The sequence below is a fragment of the Caretta caretta genome, chromosome 5 (genome assembly GCF_965140235.1).
Source record: "Caretta caretta isolate rCarCar2 chromosome 5, rCarCar1.hap1, whole genome shotgun sequence".
In the NCBI taxonomy this organism is placed as follows: Eukaryota; Metazoa; Chordata; order Testudines; family Cheloniidae; genus Caretta; species Caretta caretta.
This window is the reverse complement of record NC_134210.1, coordinates 100,552,697-100,571,201: the sequence shown is the minus strand read 5'-3', so window position 1 is coordinate 100,571,201 and position 18,505 is coordinate 100,552,697. Positions and strand designations below refer to the sequence as shown.

The 18,505-nt window shown below is 39.1% G+C and overlaps 1 protein-coding gene across 1 annotated transcript in view; it reads left to right on the top strand.

The window, feature by feature from the left end:
• The window catches only part of CFAP95 (cilia and flagella associated protein 95), a 55,414-nt gene that overhangs the window by 23,105 nt on the left and 13,804 nt on the right, over positions 1-18,505 (top strand). Inside the window, exons 3-5 of the mRNA XM_048850935.2 lie at positions 1,055-1,176; positions 2,206-2,274; positions 12,578-12,635. Of these exons, the coding sequence (XP_048706892.1) occupies positions 1,055-1,176; positions 2,206-2,274; positions 12,578-12,635 (249 nt within the window). The remainder of the gene's footprint in view (positions 1-1,054; positions 1,177-2,205; positions 2,275-12,577; positions 12,636-18,505) is intronic.

Below are 18,505 nucleotides of genomic sequence, written 5' to 3'. Positions count from 1 at the left end.
ACGAATTTTAAAGAAATAAACTTGAAATTTCAATTAAGATGCTGTCATTTTATTTAATAGATGTTCATGGAAATATCAACACAGCTGAACACTTATGTAAAGAATGCATTATCACTGAACATTTACCCTATGTTTTAGCCAATTACAAATGAAACTAGGAATACAAGTACGATTTCTCTGTATTTTTATTGAACTACTGAGAGTTGATTAAGATGAGATTTTAGACATTTTTCTGCACTTTTATGAATAATATGGTGTTGTATTTTTTATTTATGTTTGTTATAAGGTCACCTATTCATGTAGCTGATTTGAATGAAATGTCATTTGGTAAAATGTAAGAGTGGGCTTTCTTAAAGTATATAAAACAATAATAATGCCATTCCAAGGAAAAAAAATAAGAATGAAAAAAGTTAATGGGCAGACCGACTGTCAATTTGTCCCTTATTGAATAAGTCTTTGTTTAATAAGGCTTCTTTGATCATTTTAATAAAATCATGAGCAATTGTGACCAGCTTGTACTCTCTTCTCCCCTATTTACACAATGGAAAAAAAGATCTTTGCAAACTTATTGAAATGTTGGTCCCATGAAGTAAAATTAAGTGAAATTTATGTCTTGAATATTCTTGAATACTTGTACAAAGTATGCATTTCAATAATAAAATTTGCAGCCCTTTTCCAGCACTACTATAAGCTCTGTGACCTTGCTCTGAACAGAGTTAAATTATACTTGCATCTTATGAATTTGAGAGTTTACAGCATTGGCACTTTTTACAGTTTACAGATACCACTTTTCCTACAGCAAGAGACCTGGCCAGGTGATCAAACCTAGCTGTTGCTTATGTATAGAGCACTATTTTTAGACCTCCTAGCCAGAGCTAAACATTGTGCAACACTTGCAAAGCAAAATAGGGCTATGATGTATAGCATCCATTATAATAATTAATTAGCAAGCAACAAACAATTGTACAGTATTTCAGACTGAAAATAGCCTGTATACTGAGAACTGTTTTTTTTCACTTTCCCAGTATATTTGTCCTTTTATGCTATTTTCCAGACATGGATCACCACATACCAGGATCATTTGTCTCAACCGTATACAGATAAAGGATATATGGAAATAGAGATTCGTAAATCCATGCTGAATGAAGATAATTTTGAAGATGGTGTTATTGACAGGTATAATTAATATTTATTGTGTACACTATAGAGTTTTGTGTTGGACCATTCATATAGGAATTGCATGACAGAGAATGATAAAATGAGACCATTTCCACATGGACCATTTCCAATGTCCCCCCACATCCACATGCCAAGGGAACTCTCCATGTCCAGGTCTTCCCTTCCCCATGCCAGCACCAGACCCCTGTCCTAGGATCATGTAGAGTGTCCTTTGTGGGATTGGCAATCTGTGGATAAGAGGAGAGTGAGATGGAGTCTGAAGGAATGTACTCTGTCTGTAACACATAGACCCCAGTCGTCGGCAGGTGGGTGGGATCGAACCTGGGGCCTCTGGAGCTAATTGTATGAATCTCTACTGCATGAGCTAAAAGCCACGTGGCCTTTAGCTAAGGCTGCAGAGCAGACTCATTAATCTCTCTCTAAGTAGTCTCAGTGCCACTAGTGGGGTGTTCTGTCCCATCACAGAAGGTGTGTGGGTTACACATCCTCCTACCAAACCTCAGGGAATCCACTCCAGAATTAAAGTTTTTTATTAATTTTTGAGTTGAAATTTCTCCATGCTGTGGATCCCCTCTTTTGAGGTTGGGTTCCAGAAGTGGGCTCCAACTGTCATGTGTCCACCTCCAGCTAACAAAGTAGGACCTTTACAATCTAATAAATACTTGAGATGGCTGTATACATTCTAGCCCATAGATGGCAATGGTAAACATACATACAAGCTATAATTTGTATGCTAACATTTGCACCAGCTTCTGTTGTTGCAAAAGGAATTGTATTTTATCATTGGTAAAAAAAAATATATATAAAAAAAATAGTGCAAAGCTAATCCCCCCTGCCCCGTGAATCTGGGGAAAATGTGCTATTTGCTGGTTTAATAACCTATGCAAAAGTTTTTAACAGCTCTGAGATGGTTCTTTTTAAATGTTAATCATTCAAACCTTGCTACCAGGTTGCATAGAATAAGTTTGAAAAATTGAACTGCTTATGATTATGCTAATTTTCTGAAAATCATCTTTTCTTTTGCAGGGAGACTGGACTGCCCAAAACAGGAGTTGGAGCTGTTTTGCCAAGACACCCTTCAGATCACTTTCAAATGTTAGTGATCCTCCCCAAAAAGCAGCAAATAGTGATGTGCTGTTTAGGGATAAATTATATTTGTTCTCTGTGGCTTGTATTGTGTCTGGGTCTGGAAAGATCCCTAAAACTTTGTTTTTACATTAGCTAATTGAGAATTACTTCTTGAATTATTGTATTTAGTTCATCCATAATATTATGCTTAGTATGTATGGTTTTCACTTCCAGCATAGCTAGTGACTCAAGTAACATTATTTAGTAATAGTATATTGGTAAAATAATTACACTAATTTTAATCTAAGGAAAAAGAGCAATACATACAATACACAGGGCTGTAGTACTGCCTATTATTAATGTTGCTGGACACTTTCTATTATAAGACCCTGTTTTTTGTTACCTGTATGTTTGCCAGACTTTAACAATGTGAGAGAATGTTTTCATGCTCGCTGTCTGCTTCAGGCTGTTTTTTTTTTTTTTTTCTTAAATTTCAGCCAAAACCATTCAACTGTTTCTGAAAAGGAGGTTAGAGGAAAAAATGTCATTTTTCAGTGTTAAAAAATGTCAGTGGGACCTAATTACCTTTTATGATTTGGGCCTAGAGCACACAATGTAGCCTGTAGGGGAAAAAGTATCATCTCACTTTGCTGGTCTGTGCTGTCCCAATATGACCCCTTGTATGCAGATGCACAGTTAGGGTTATCTAAACAATCGTAATTCTGCTTCTGTAGTGCCAGGAGAATAACCAGAATCTCTGATGCAATTTTATCCATCCATTACAAAGATTCATCTAATTAATGATCACAAAACATCAATACCTTACTCTGAATCATACAGGGTTAGGCAGTCTGTGGTTTGCATCTTATCCCATTTTTCATTTACCTCCATGTCTTTAATTATTCTTTCCTTCAAAATTTGTTCTTGCATATTGTGGTCAGACTAACTGGTCTGTAGTTGCTTAGATTGCATTTTTTCCCTTTCTTAAATATAGATGATATATTTGCTATTCTCCAGTCATAGAGTACTACCTCTGATTTGATATATTTATTAAAAATCCTTGCTATCAGACGTGCAATTTCATGTACCAAAGTTCTTTCAGTATTCTGGGAGGGGGATTATCTGCTCCTCATCCTCCCTGACCCATGATTTGACTGCATTAAGCTCTGTGAGTTTAGCTTCTGCCTTGACTGGTAATTTTCCATTTCTATAAACTCATGATCATTATCCATTCTGCCTTAACCTAGAACATGGGGGCCATCATCCTTATTGGAAACTGAGCCAAAGTATTCATTTAGGCTAAGGACATGGCATTTATGACACTTGCATAGCAAGTGCAAAGCTTAATGTGGTAATAAAGCATCAGGTTTAGGATTAGAGTCATGTGCTGATGAAACCAGTTATAAAACCAATGCTCTGTGGTTCTCTTTTTCAGTACTTCACAAGTACAAGCTGTGTAAGTGTAATGTCTTCTCCAAATATAAAATCAGAAGTAAGGATTAAAATCTGATGGGGATACAGAGATAGAGTTGAAGTTATGTATTTGCATACCATACTTTGGGGGGGTTATTGTAAAGGAGAACTTCAGCTTAGAATGTCAGTTTGTGATTTTAAAAAATTACAAATATTTCTTAAGGGTTTTCATGCTGAAATGAGTGATACAGTGACATAACTACAGATTAATGAAGATTTTACCCAGGATAGCTTCTGATGTGGAAAAGACACCATGCTTATCAAACATGGAATTCTCTTTAACTCTTAAATTTTGTTTAAAAGATATAATTGGAAGTCATTCTTGATTTAACAGTGTTAAACTAAAAGTAAAATGTGAAATCAGCCTCTGCTGCCTCAGGGTTAAGCACTGTGGAAACTGTCTGCCTGGCAATATAAGTCTGAGCATTATAAATGAGGTTTGATGTAAGCATAGGATAGAGATTTTGAAACCCAAAGGAACAAGGCAAGTGATCCCAAGTGTAAAGGCAGTGGAGCAGTTCATCATATCCGTAGGGCCAAAGCATTTTATTACAAGATCTGTTAGGGCGGACATGAGGACAATGCAGGAGAAGGTGATCTGTCTGGGAGGGGAAAGACATAGTAGTTTTGGGGGTTTCAATATGTTATAACATTAAAATAATCAAACTGTCATAAGGAAACAGAGATACAGTTGGGTTTTAATTATATCAGATTCCAATCCTCCATGTAATTTTCTTATAACTTTAAGATGTCTCTCATTTACCATACAGAGAGATGTATACGGATAGAATGCTAATTATGGTAAAAACACTTTAATTCCACAGTGTTTCAGAATCTGCTCTCTTGAATGTAAATTTTTTTTTTTTTTTTTGCTTCTCACTGACTGTGTAGCTGTTAAAATCAAATGCCAACTTAAAAAAGACAATGCAAAAGAATGAGTTTGCTCAATGGACTGAAAAGGAGTGCTTCATGTTATGTGGGAAAGACTGTAATCATAAGATACATTTCAACATCAAATTAACCCTTATGGGAAAATAATATTTTTATAGTAATACTTGAAGTATTCCACTTGCTTGTAAAAAAAAATATTTTGGAAAATTTCCAGACAATGTCAAAGTGACCTCTAACATTCTATATGACTAACTAATATTCAGTGATTGGTCTGCCTATGTTTCTTTGTGCTCTTAAAGTTTGATCTTATTCAGAAAAGTGCAGTGTCAATCACATCACATTTTTCTTGTTGGTGTTCAGCCATCCAAAAAAATTAGATTATAGATAGGGTTCATAATAAATAACTTTTAATTATTTTAAGGTATTTTTTTAAAAAAGGAGCTAAGTATTTAAATTTAGTTTTCCAATCTACGGTTACCCATACTCAAGATAGGTGTGCAAATGCTTGATGAATGTACATGTAGCTAAGTTCACGTAGACCAGATAGATTGCTTTCATGGTAGCAGCTCTGTGTCAGGGAGGTGAGTGCAAAGTGTAGATGATACCTCCTCTGTATTGCGTTTCAGTCAATTTTGCTTACTGAAGTTTTTGAAGTGTTTGAAGAACTTCAGGCTATGACCTATAATTTGGTTACATTCCCTGTACAGCTGTTAAATCTAATGGGTAGACACTGATCCATTAGTGGTAGAGATAGTCTGTGCATCCAAGGGAGTGCAACATGCCAGGATCTCTTAAACAAGCAATTGTTATGTTCTTGGTCAAGAAATCATCTATTGATGCGCTGGAGAGGTTTTAGTTGGGGGCTGAAGGTGACGGCTAGTGGTGTTCTGTTACTTTCTTTGTTGGGCCGGTCACCTTCAGCCCCCAACTAAAACCTCTCCAGCGCATCATCAAGGATCGACAACCTATCCTGAAGGACGACCCATCACTCTCACAGATCTTGGGAGACAGGCCAGTCCTTGCCTACAGACAGCCTCCCAACCTGAAGCAAATACTTACCAGCAACCACACACCACCCAACAAAAACACTAACCCAAGAACCTATCCTTGCAACAAAGGCCGTTGCCAACTGTGTCCACATATCTATTCAGGGGACACCATCATAGGGCCTAATCACTTCAGCCACACTATCAGAGGCTTGTTCACCTGCACATCTACCAATCTGATGTATGCCATGATGTGCCAGCAATGCCCCTCTGCCCTGTACATTGGCCAAACCGGACAGTCTCTGCGTAAAAGAATAAATGGACACAAATAATACGTCAAGAATTATAACATTCAAAAACCAGTCGGAGAACACTTCAATCTCTCTGGTCACTTGATTACAGACCTAAAAGTGGCAATTCTTCAACAAAAAAACTTCAAAAACAGACTCCAACAAGAGACTGCTGAATTGGAATTAATTTGCAAACTGGACACCACTAAATTAGGCTTGAATAAAGACTGGGAGTGGATGTGTCATTACACAAAGAAAAACTATTTCCCCATGTTTATTTCCCCCCCTACTGTTTCTCACACATTCTTGTCAACTGCTGGAAATGGCCCATCTTGATTATCACTATAAAAGGTTGTGTTTTTTTTTTTTCTCTCATGCTGGTAATAGCTCACCTTAACTGATCACTCTCATTATAGTGTGTATGGTAACACCCATTGTTTCATGTTCTCTGTGTATATAAAATCTTCCTACTGTATTTTCCACTGTATGCATCTGATTAAGTGGGCTGTAGCCCACAAAAGCTTATGCTCAAATCAATTTGTTAGTCTCTACTGTGCCACAAGTACTCCTGTTCTTTTTGCAGATACAGACTAACACAGCTGCTACTCTGAAACCAATCATCTCTGTTAATGATCTGCTCATGGCATCTCTTTTGTACCATTGACTATGACATTTGATTGACAGAGATTGATATAGACCCTGGGAGTGTTCCAGAATGGTACTTGAAAGGCTGTGTTCCTTACTGTCTGAAAGGACTGAGAAAGTATCGTTGTGTGATTGCTCTTCTGTCTCGATGGTGCTCTCGTGAGATGGGCCAAGGTCCTGTTCTGTCACCCTTCTTCACTGTGTAGGCAAGTCACTAGGGATGATATTGTTTTCTTCTCAATGCATCAATATACTGATGGCTAGTGTCGACAGGTACTGATTTGGCCTATATACCTTTTATTGTTTGCTTTCCGGCTACTTTGGAGCCCACTTTTCTGTTTATATTCTGTCCTGATAGTTGAGATCTGCTGAGGTGTTGAAGCTAACAATTTGAAGGGGGAAAAATAATTCAAGTGATTTAGGATAGTGAGATATATAACATTTGCAAATGTTATAAACAAATTAGAAAGTAATGGATTAACTTCATAAACAGAGAATTTATTTTTCAGGAAATTTTATTTCTAACCTGATTAGTATTGCTTTCAAGTATATTTTTCTCTGTACTGGCTATTATTAGACTTTACCTGATTTATTGTACTAGATTAAAACAGAGTGAAATGAAGTCCTTGTTGAAGTCAAAGGCCTCTTCCTATGCGTCAGTTAATTGAAAAAGAAGAACCTGAACTGGATTCTGGGTACAAATTTTTCAGTAAATCTGTATATGGTGAAGTGACTTTAAGTTGTTATGCTGTTCCTTGCCAATCACATTTGAAAAACATCTAGGCCCAGATTTTGGAATTTGGATGCACAAAGCTAGAAACCTATATCCATGTTTAGGTACCTAAATTGGTGGCTTGATTTTTTCAGTTATACTAAACATCCTCTGGTCTTATTGACTTCAGTGTGAGCTGTAGATTCTTGGTATTGCTGAAAATCAAGTATTTTATTTAGGTATGAAATATGGATTTAGTTGTCTAACTTTAGAGAACTACATTTCTAAATGCTGGCCCTCACTCTTAACAAAATCTGTTTTAAAGAAAGTTGTGTGCAATGTAGTGGAGATGAAAGCAGATAAAAATCTATTCCATTGACCCTAAATCTGTTAGAGGAAGGTGAGGGGAGCCAGTGTAACATTTTTTCAACCCTTTCAGAAGCTCTTTTGAGAGAGCCCTGTGAGAGTGGCATCTTAGGTTAGGGGAGCCTGGTGTCTGGATCGTTGTGTATGGACATTGGTATGGCTCAGCTATATACAGATGGTACCTGACATAATGACCTCTGCATAATAGGTTATGATCCATGACTGGAGCTCCTACATGCTACTGCAATACAAATAGCAATAATCTGAGGGATCTGTGTTTCCAGGTTTCATGTTGAGGGAACAGGGTATAGTGCAGAGGCCCGTACTCCACATGAGGCCTGGAGATACCCAGGATTTCATTGCTGATCTCTGTAAACTCACGTGGTTGCAGGGCTATGTCCCGTCTGTGGACCCATAAGACCCTCCCCGTTAAAAATAAGTCAGGAACTTTGTGAGTTACATCTTGTTGAATTTCCTGCATTGCTTTGCCTTGCCTGTGGGTTATTCAAATACATATCAGTTTATTCATGATGAGAAGTGATTCTCTCTCAACAAACTTGTGTATTGCTGGTTTGAGCAAAATGGACACAATTTTCTTTTAAGTGCAAAACAAAAAGAGTAGCTGTGCAGCTGCCGGTATATATATTTTTAAATAGAAGAAAAGGAAATAAAAAATTGAGGCAATGATAGCCCTGTTGAATATAATGGTGGGTAAGCTAGCCAAATCCACAAACTTGATATTTACCGTACAGATTCCTTCTTAAAAGCTACGTAGTCTAAGGGGTTCATTTTAACTGGATCATCTGCTTTTGATGATAGCTTTGAACCCATTTCAAAAAGTTAGTCATTGCCTTGGAGTAGGATTTTCAGAGAGGGTATACTTTAAGACCAACACATAATGTTTGGTGAGGATGATCAAAGGATGTTGCAGTCTTTATTTTATTTATAGAGCCCAAAGTGTCCTTCAAGTAAGTAGGAGAAAATGGAAAAGTAGTCTTTGGACTATATCTTTGAAATGTATAGTTACTGAAGGCCAGGGACAGGAGCTAAATGTAATTTGTTTGGCCACTTCACATAACCATCACATTTTCCTGCCAGTTTTTAGGCATCATTTTAAAAGACCATTTTCCATCAAGAAGAGAAATCATCCAGTGCTAAATCTTCAAAAGTGCTCATTCTAAAATGTGCTTTTACGTTTGAATAAGGCCATTTTATACAAATATGCAAATATGTATAAATTGCAGTAGTTGTGTATCAAAATTAAACATGTACAAGTGCAATTTAGCACTTATACTTTTGGAGATTTGAGCTCAGGCCTTGCTCATTTTTAGCAAAGAACCCTGTTGTGGAATCTGAAATACAAACCACTGTTTACTAAAGATTGAACCAAAATTATCACTAAACCAGTTAATCCAACTCTGTTAGAGAAAATCACAATGTCCAAACTGAATAAATCACTCATTATGAATTTTCCATCCCACCAGAGTTAAAATCTTCTCTGCTACATCACTTAAGGCTAACATTTTTCCCATTGCCTTTGTCCTATCCAGCAACATGCATTTAAATATTATGAGTCAGTCTTCCATAGATGCTGTTTAGTGATATAGCTTAGCTAGTAAACTGGACCTTTCTCCTTTTCTTTATCTCTGTCTAGTTGCCTCATGCAATAGCTAGACTGAACTGTACCTGACTCTGGTTGAGGACTGTATGTAGAAGGCAAGGTCCCTGACCTGTCTTCAGGGATTCTACCTCTAGAGACCGCTCCGTCTATTGCCGTAATGCCACCAAATTATTAAAGCTGACATGCCTTTCTTCCTCCAAGCTGTTGGAGGTGCTTCATTTAAATTAAAAGATATATGAGCCTGCACTCTGCCATCCAAAAACTGACCAACGGTATTTGGACAGCACTAAACTTCTATTTCACTCTCTTGGCTGTCTGCTCTTAGCTGCACAAATAGGTGACGGACAGAGGAAAGATCTGGGTTACTATTCCCAGGTAACTCTCTGATGACTAATTGTGAGGCAAGTCCTCAATCTGGACACAAGGCAACATTAATCATTGGGATCCCCAGACCAGTGATTCTGAAACTTTTTGTATTGGCAACCCCAGTTAGTATATAGGCTTGTTTGTCAGCCTGAGATAAAATATTGGGTTTGACTTTTTGATACTCTTATATCTTACACTAATATGTGTGAAGAGCAATGAACAAAGACACTGTGTGTAGCATTTCCCACAAGCAGATGGGGCTTTTAGTACAATGAGAAAAGATAAGGGATAGCGCTAAAGTGTTACGGGGTATGGTGGGAGTGTAATATATGAGCATACACCGGAAGGCTGCCTGGTTCCTCTCTCAAGCCAAAGTCAGGCAACCAGTTAGAAGGGTTAAGGGGGTTGGGGAGGAGGCATAAGACACCCTAAAAACCAAAGAAAGGCCTGGCCTTGTCCAGAACACAACCTCACTCCTTACCCCTCCCGTGGGATACAAAAGAGGTGGGATAAAGACCCCAGACTTCCTGTCCTTCAAAACGGAACATGACCATAAGTTGTAAGGGGTGTGACTAGGGCGTGCACTGCAAGTATTTGGGCCTGCTAAGGAGGAGGAGGTGGGAATGGGGGATAGGGACACAAGCAAGGCTGTGCAGTGTCAGAGCTGGAATGGAACACTGGGAAACAGACTGTGTCAGCGTGTAGAGCAATGGATATGCTTGCTTGGAACTAACCCCAATAAACGTTGCATTGCCTGCACTTCGGACTTCCGGTCTTCTGCTTTCTGTCTGCATGACAAGAACCAGGGAAGTCTGGTTTCAAACAGCAAGCCTAAGTGCAACCCTAACCCCTTATAAATTAAAAACACATTTTTTTATATTAACACTATTTTAAATGCTAAATTTATAACCCTATTGTTTAAAATGAATTTACCGTTTCTCACTGTTTTTAAATTAAATCTAAAACACATTTTTATCAAATGATTGTTATAATCAGAAAAGTTATTTTTTAATATTGGGGGAGGGGTGTGAAGAAACTCTGTTAGTATTACTTTTCATAGCAGACTTAGTGTCCCATTGCTACTCTTATTTCTGTGCTGCTGCTGGCAGTGGCACTGCCTTCAGAGCTGGGTGACCAGAAAGTGGTCTGGTCAGCTCTGAAGGAGGTGCCGCCACCAGGAGCAGCGCAGAACTGCAGAAATAAGGGTGGTAATGCTATACCATGCCACCCTTACTCCCTGTATAACACTTGACCTTTGCAATGGGAGGGGTGGCTACAGGGGGGCTAAGGCAAATTTTGGGGTGGCCCAGCGCCATCCCACCAGTATGTCTGACTGTTAAATTATAGATTTGCTTTTTTTGTTGTTGCCAATCTCAGTGTTCTGATTTGTCTGCAGTCTAATACAGCTCTTTAGCTGCTGAACAATCAAGACTTCTAATGTTGTCTCAGTCCCACCTTTTCAGTCTCAAGATAACAAACCTGTGTGCACCATACTACAATCCCCAGAGTCCAATTTCCTTAAAGTGGTGATGATACCAAATATATATTTTGTTTAGGAGCAAGAATCTCTGCATTATACATTTACAATACTTTTTGAAGTAAATACACTGCATTGTGATGGAAAGGTGTGTGTAATTTTCTGAAACGCTAGATTTAAATTATATATTTATTTTAGCAGTTGTTCTCGGTTTCATGCATGTGCTCGTGACCCTGATGTAATAACCTTGTGACCCCTTAAGGGGTTGCGACCCCCAGTTTGAGAACTCCTGCCCTAGAAAAATGCATTGACAGCCACCTGAAAAGATCCTACAGCTTTTTTACACTGATCTAGTACTCTCTAACCACTTTCCAATTACCACCAGAGACCTTACAAGAATTGTATATAGAGCCCCTCTTTTCTCATTGTAAGACTCCTCTGAGCATGGTCTGGAGGGTTCCACTTTGCTGGATATAGTACCTAAATAGTTAAATACCTGCCTAAACTCTGTGCAGCTGAATCTACTATGTTACAGAACAAGTCCTATGTCCTGAACATATTTATTTTCTGCTGCTTATCTACCTATAAGTCTGCTGATAATTTCTCCCCCATTGTACTTTAAGGTGAGTGCTCCTTCCTTTGAACTGACAGGAACAAAGTCCGGGGTGCATTAGCACTGCACCTGGCAGACAGACAGTGGGTGGAGAATGCTCAGTTATTCTAACAGCACTGATAATCCTACAGGCAACAGCACATAAACATAGTTCAACTATAGGAAAAAATGCTGATTTAAACTTTGAATTGGAAGGTTGTAGTAGGAATTGCTCCACTTTGCTCTTGTGAATGATACCTATGGTTAACCTCTCTACTGTTTCCTAACTTACATATCTCTTATGAAACGAAGGATGTTCTTTTAATTCAAGCTATAATAGAGAAAGATTTTGTATTACAGTTACAATATCTTACAAAGGAAGATATCAGGCCATATTTTCAGACATATATGTGCCCAGCTTATAGGTGTAAGTACTTAAAAGTGAAAATGGAGGGCTGTGCATACACATCAGTGTGAGCATGCAAAGCTCTAACTCGGTGTGCACATCTCAGTACTTATATAGGCGGAGGTATGCAAATAGGTGGGTGAATTTTTGCACACGCATATCTGAAAATGTAGCACTATATGGCTCAGTATAAGGACTGCTCCCAGTTAAATTAATATAAAAATAGTCTGCCTCTGGATTCTGACCTGGAATTTCCTTTTTTCCAAGTAGAAAGAGGGAAGTAAATTGCAGCGTACATTTGCTCAGTCAACCTTATTCACGAAGTGAAGGACAGTCTTTTTGGACTAATTTGTTGTGACCAGATTTGACAAAACTTTAAACAGTTAACTGCACTTCTAAAAATGGTTGTTATCCTAATGTTTCCATTATCTATAAAAGAAACTGACCTTAATGAAAAGGTATTTGTGATACCGTATACCTTACTTTTTTGTTTTGTGCATCGTAGGTATCTGGATACAACATACCGTATAGACTATGTTCCTCCATATGATTATACGCCATCTGTAAGTATATGGAGAAGAAAAGTGCTATTTTACAGTGATGTTTTACATGTAGCTTCATATCGAGAGTATTTAATTAACCTTGGGAAAAGAAGAGGCTGCTTTTGAAATGTTGATTTGTTCATATTTGCATAGAGCCATTAGCAATATAACTATGGGAGTCAGTAATTAAGTGAGACCGTTATAACAGCTATAATTTATTTTTAAGTTTATATACTACAGGGACACAGTTCTTCATTTGCTTATAACTTGCTAGCAAACTGTTTATTTAAGATTTCCCTCCACAGCTATTTTCTGTCCTTTCTTGGTTATCTACCACACAAGTTCAGTGTTTTGTGGAAAATAAGATATTTATAACTTTCTTTCCATCTTTGATTAAACTTATTGATGCTTCAGCATGATAAAAGCTTAAAGAATTCATTTCTGTATATCTTCTTTTTTCACCACCACATGCATGAGTATCAGTGTTCTCTTGATACAAGGAGTGAAAGAATTGTGTTATTGTGTGTATAGTAACAAATACAAAACTGGAATTAAATAATAATGAAAATAAAATAAAAACTTAAAGGAATAACAGTTTTTTGGAGGGAAAACCAAAGGTTTTGGGAAAGCTGCTTTTTTTTTTTTTTTTTTTTGAGCATGGAATTGATTACTGTACCCTCTTAGAGACTCCTCCATATTTTTAAACAAATTTTTATTGTAATCTAAATACGTTGTTCATGAAAGATGCTTGCCTGTCAGACATGGAGTCTGAAGTCCGGTGTTTGTATAAAAGGTGCAGCATATATATGTGTAAGCTCTCAGACACTGGCCTAACAAAGTACCTCAGCATTGACTGAGAGGGGACCACTTCTAGAAATAAAAGATAGAGGTTAAAATGAGGAGGGAACATGAGGGAGTGCTGATTGCTCCATCTCACTGACTGGTGAATTGAGGACTCGCCATCCATGGGAATCTAAAATAGGAGCAGCAGAAGGACCTGACACCTGGCTGTGGAGTTTCTGGGGCTTCTAGTCTTCCCCCCAATATGTGGAACAACATCTGAGGAGAGAAGATGTGTCCCTTAATAGCCTCTTTTACATGAAGATGAGTCCTCTTAACAGCTTTGCCTTCTCTTCAGGGAAAGAGGGGGAGGAATAAGGAATCTCACTGAAAGCTTCAATGGGATAGAAGATACTATTTCAGCACCCCTCACCCCAGAGAAAAAAAGCCCAGGAGCAACAAAATGGCTCTGTCTGGTCCCTTGGGTGACATGGTATAAGGAGGAAGCTTGATTCAGCATAGTTTCAGCAATTCTTGTTAGGCCTGACATACTCTCTACATTAACACACTGTTGTCATAATCTGGATCTAAAAGGTGTCATGGAAAAATCATATACAAATTGGTACCAAAATCATTGCATGATGTACAAATGGGGTATGTACAAAGAGTTATAAATATGTGCTAGAATTGTGTTTGTTTGCCAAGCAATGCATAAACCCAGTCTGCCCTAGACAAAGGAATACGTTTTTCTATTTGACCAGCCTGGTCATCATGCAGAGACAGTGAAGGTACATTTACATATAAGGTAAACAAAGGTAACAAGCAGTGGGGAAGACAGCATGACATCTACAGCCAAGGAGGACAGAGAAACTTTGGGCGTATTTTTCAATGAATACATTTGAAAGATTTATTTTACTATCAAAGAAGGGGAGAGAGCCATCTAAGTTATCCTTCACCAAAGGAGTCAGAGAAACAAAGTACTTTGAGCTCTGTGTGTTGGGTCCTGGCTAAAGAATGGGCCAGCCATGCTGGGAGAATGACTGTGGGGAGAAAACCTTCTTTGAACAAAGGACTCGTTTGTTGAGTTTTTGTCTTAGAAAAATATTTTTACTGTTTGTAGCCATTTCTATTCTTATTCCTTTTCTTGGTATCACTTAAACCTATGTCCCTTTTTTAATAAACTTGTTTTACTTTTACCATTATGCAGCTCAGTGCTTTGACTGAAGTGGAGCGTTAAGTTAATAAGTTAACTAAGTTTAGTTAATAAGCTTCACTGTACTGTCTTTAAAGGAGCAGTGAAATAAGATTTTGTGGGTGCTACAGTAAGAGGTGCTGACAACTGTGGAGAAAGACATTGTGGAGGGAGAACTTGGGGCTGAAGGGTTGTTGAGGTCACACTGCAAAGAGTGACTGTATGGTGGAAACTAGGGTGTGACCTGCCTGTTTGTATGCTTGCTATTGGTGTCAGAGCTGTCAGACACAGAAGCATAGCATTGCATTAAGGCACTCAGAGGTGCAAGACAGCTGTCAACTTACCCACTTACTGCCCTGCATGAACCAAGAGTGTCACATTGCTCTGCTTTTATCTGGTGGGGTGTGTTGGATTTGGCAGCTTTGATGTATGTTGGTTGATAGTTTAATAAAACACAACTTTCCTCTGGCAAGTTTAAAATCTTCTATAATGCAAGGAATTGCATCAAGTGTTTCAAAAATTTTCTAAGGAAGGACCCTAAGCCCTCTCTTTTTATTTGTTGTTTTTAAATCAATACAGATTCTCTGTCTTGATCTAGTCATCTCCTAAATGATGATATTCATAGTAATGCGGGAGGGTAGCACCAGAGAGGTATCCTCCTCCCCTACAGCTCCACACATTGTCCATGTTTATATACATACATACATACATACTTGTGCTTGAGTGGCTAGGGGCCTACTTTGGGACTTGATTAACTTTTAGACACCTCCTCGCCTCTCAACCCCATTCTCTTTCCCCTGTTGCATCCTGTCACCATAAGATGATGCAATACCACGTCATTGCATGACTTTGCAATGCATCACAGCAACCACAGTAATTGAATGAAATGCATATCACAGCTATTTAGGGCCCAGATTTGAAAAAAAAGAAAAGGAAAAAAAAAAGGGGGGTCTTTGGAATCCATATTTAAGCACCTAAATAATTTTCTGAGTTTTTCAGAAGCACTGAGCACCTGCAACTCTCATTGACTAAGACATTTTGCAAATCCTCTGTACCTCCCAGTCCTGGTCTGTCAGTATGCTTAGCTGGTCAGACAACCCAGTGGTTAAAATGCCAGTGGTTGCCTGAAGTTCTGTCTACACTAGATTGCAGCTCAACCAGCGATAGCAGCAATGAGAAATTTTATAGGAAAGAAACTAGTATAAACAGGGACTATTTACAGCAGAACTTTTCCATCTTTGAACAAAAATTTACTATAAATACCGGGAAAAGTTTCTTTTTATCACAGGCCAAGCATAAGATCCTGAAAGACTTCTGTTTTTGCTTGTTTGTTCTGTTCTAAGGGACAAATTTGTTGAAATTCTATGATATTTTGCTTAGCACATCATGTCCAAACAATGTGAAAAATTGAAATCAGGAAAGAATATACAGTATTCACAACAAAACAATTTCAATAATATCTTATGTGTTCAATAGGAAAAGGATAAGTATAAATCATAATCATGGAGGCATGGAGTTCAAGGCCAGAAGAGACCATCAGATCACCTAGTCTGACATCCAGCATGCCACAGGCCATCACTTCTTCCTGCATTGAACCCAATAACCTGGATTAAAGTATTTATAACCCTCAGGAGACTAAACCTATTGTGTACCACAGGCAGAGACCAGGAGGGACCAAGATGCACCAATGCTGGAGGCTCCTGCAATTGGAGACAATTGTTTTCGTGAGACTGACCCAGAGGATTCTAGCAAGTGACCCATGCTCCAGGCTGCAGAGAAATGTGAAAAGCCCCAAGCTCCCTGCTAATCTGACTTGGAGGAAAATTCCTTCCTGACTCCAAAAATGACAATCAGTTTTGACCATGAGAATGTGGGCAAGACTCACCAACAGAGCATCAGAGAAAGAGAATTCTCTGTACCACCTGAAAGCACCAGCCCACCCCATCTGGTGTTCCAGCTCCAGCTGTGGCTATCTCTGGTGCTTCAGAGGAAGGCAGAAAAGGAACAAAAAACAAACAGAATAAATGACACATAAATGAACCTGTTCCCACTGAAGTGAATGGCAAAACTCTCATTGACCCATTGAGAAGTAGGAGCAAGCCCATAGACAAGTAATTTAGCTTGTTTACATTTTATTATAGTTGGAAACTACTTTGCAACATATATTTATAATAAATGTAGAAACTTTTCACTTGGAAGTGATAGAAATCACATACTGATATAAATAAAAATTAAGGTAAAATTTCTGTTTTTGTGCACCAAAAATGGAAAGTTTAATGGAGTACTTAACTTGGGGAAGGAAAAGAGGGTTCATGTTATGGTCTGGATGCCTTACTTTGTGTGCTTTGGTAGGATGAGAATCCTGGCCATATACTCTTTAAATGGCATAACTTATTCTGTAAAGTGTTTGCACACAAAGGTCAATTGTCATTTGACTGAGTGTTTTGATAGATCACCCCTAGGATGTTGGCCATGCTTAACTGGCCATTTTTCTTTCATTAGATATATGACAGTTTGCATTACTGTATTTGCCAAGAACATATTAACCTACAGTAGAATGGTATGTGATAGTGAGGCAATACCTGTACCGCTTATGAATTTTGATTGATATTGTGAAGTTGTGTTATGAAAATTTGTTGTGTCTTGAGTGCTTATATGTGTGTTGGTCCACCATTGCTGACAGGCCCTGTAGCATGTATGCACCAGACCGGTACAATACAAAGGTGCTTAGGACTTAAAGACCCGATTCAGGTGGAAACATCTGGGACAGTGGATGAGCTGCATCCTTAGAAAACAGTTTTAGCTGGCTCCAGAATGGAGGCAGGAAGGTAGGAGCAATGGAAAGTTACCAGGAGTAGAACAAAAGAGACCAGCTGACCACAAGGAGTTTTAAATAAAGAAATACACAGGAATAGGGGGAGTGAGGCAGAAAGAGGAAGGATGGGGCAGGAGTGAGCAATGTCACAGAAGCATGAGGGAGAGACCAGCTAGTATGCACTAGCTTGCATTTGGTGGGAACTCTGCCTGCCTCGATCCATCTGGTTTCCCAAGGACTCACAAAGCCAGAGTGGACTAGAAAGTGAGGGTTATTTGTGGTGTCATCTGTTCATTCTTTTGTATGATTCATACTCTCCAGTGCATGACACAATTAAGTATAAAAGAACATAAAGCCATAGGCGCAGACTCTGTCAGTGCTCCAGGGCTGGAGCACCCAGGGAAAAAAAAATTGTGGGTGTTCAGCAGCCACTGGCGGCCCCACAGATCAGATCCTCTCCCTTCCCCCTAGTGCCTCCCACCTGCTGGTGGCCCTGCCGATCAGCATCTCCCCCTCCCTCCCAGGGCCTCCCGCCTACTGCTGTCAGCTGTTCAGTGGTGTGCAGAAGCCACTGGGGTGGAGGCAGAATGGGTGTGATAATAAGGGGTGGGGCCTTGGAAGGGGTGGAGTGGGGGCAGGACCTGGGACCGAGCAGGGGTCAAGCACCCCTGGGGAAATGAGGAAGCTGGCACCTGTGCATAAAGGTGTTATACTCTGTACAGTCTGTTTATTGACTGCTTCACACGTACTTCATGCCCTGAGAGAGAGTTATTAAACTGTAAACCAGAACCTTCACTCCTTTGGGTAGAATTCTGGGAAAAGGGGGTGTTTTGAGTTACCAGGATATCTCAGGGATCATTCAGTGCTGTTCCTGGGGCCCAGGGCAGTGGGCTGAGAAGCCCCATTTCCTAGAAAGGTTAACAGACTGCGAGTCAGTGCCCAGGAAATGTGCCAGAGAAGTCTAGAGAGGAATCAGTACTGGAGCCTGCTGAAGCATTTGGAGCTTGAAACACCCCAGGGATCCAGAGTAGCAAAGGCTTGGATTCCCATTACAGCAGTCCTGGTGGGCAGCTGGAACAGGGTACTTGGTAGGATCTTTGACAA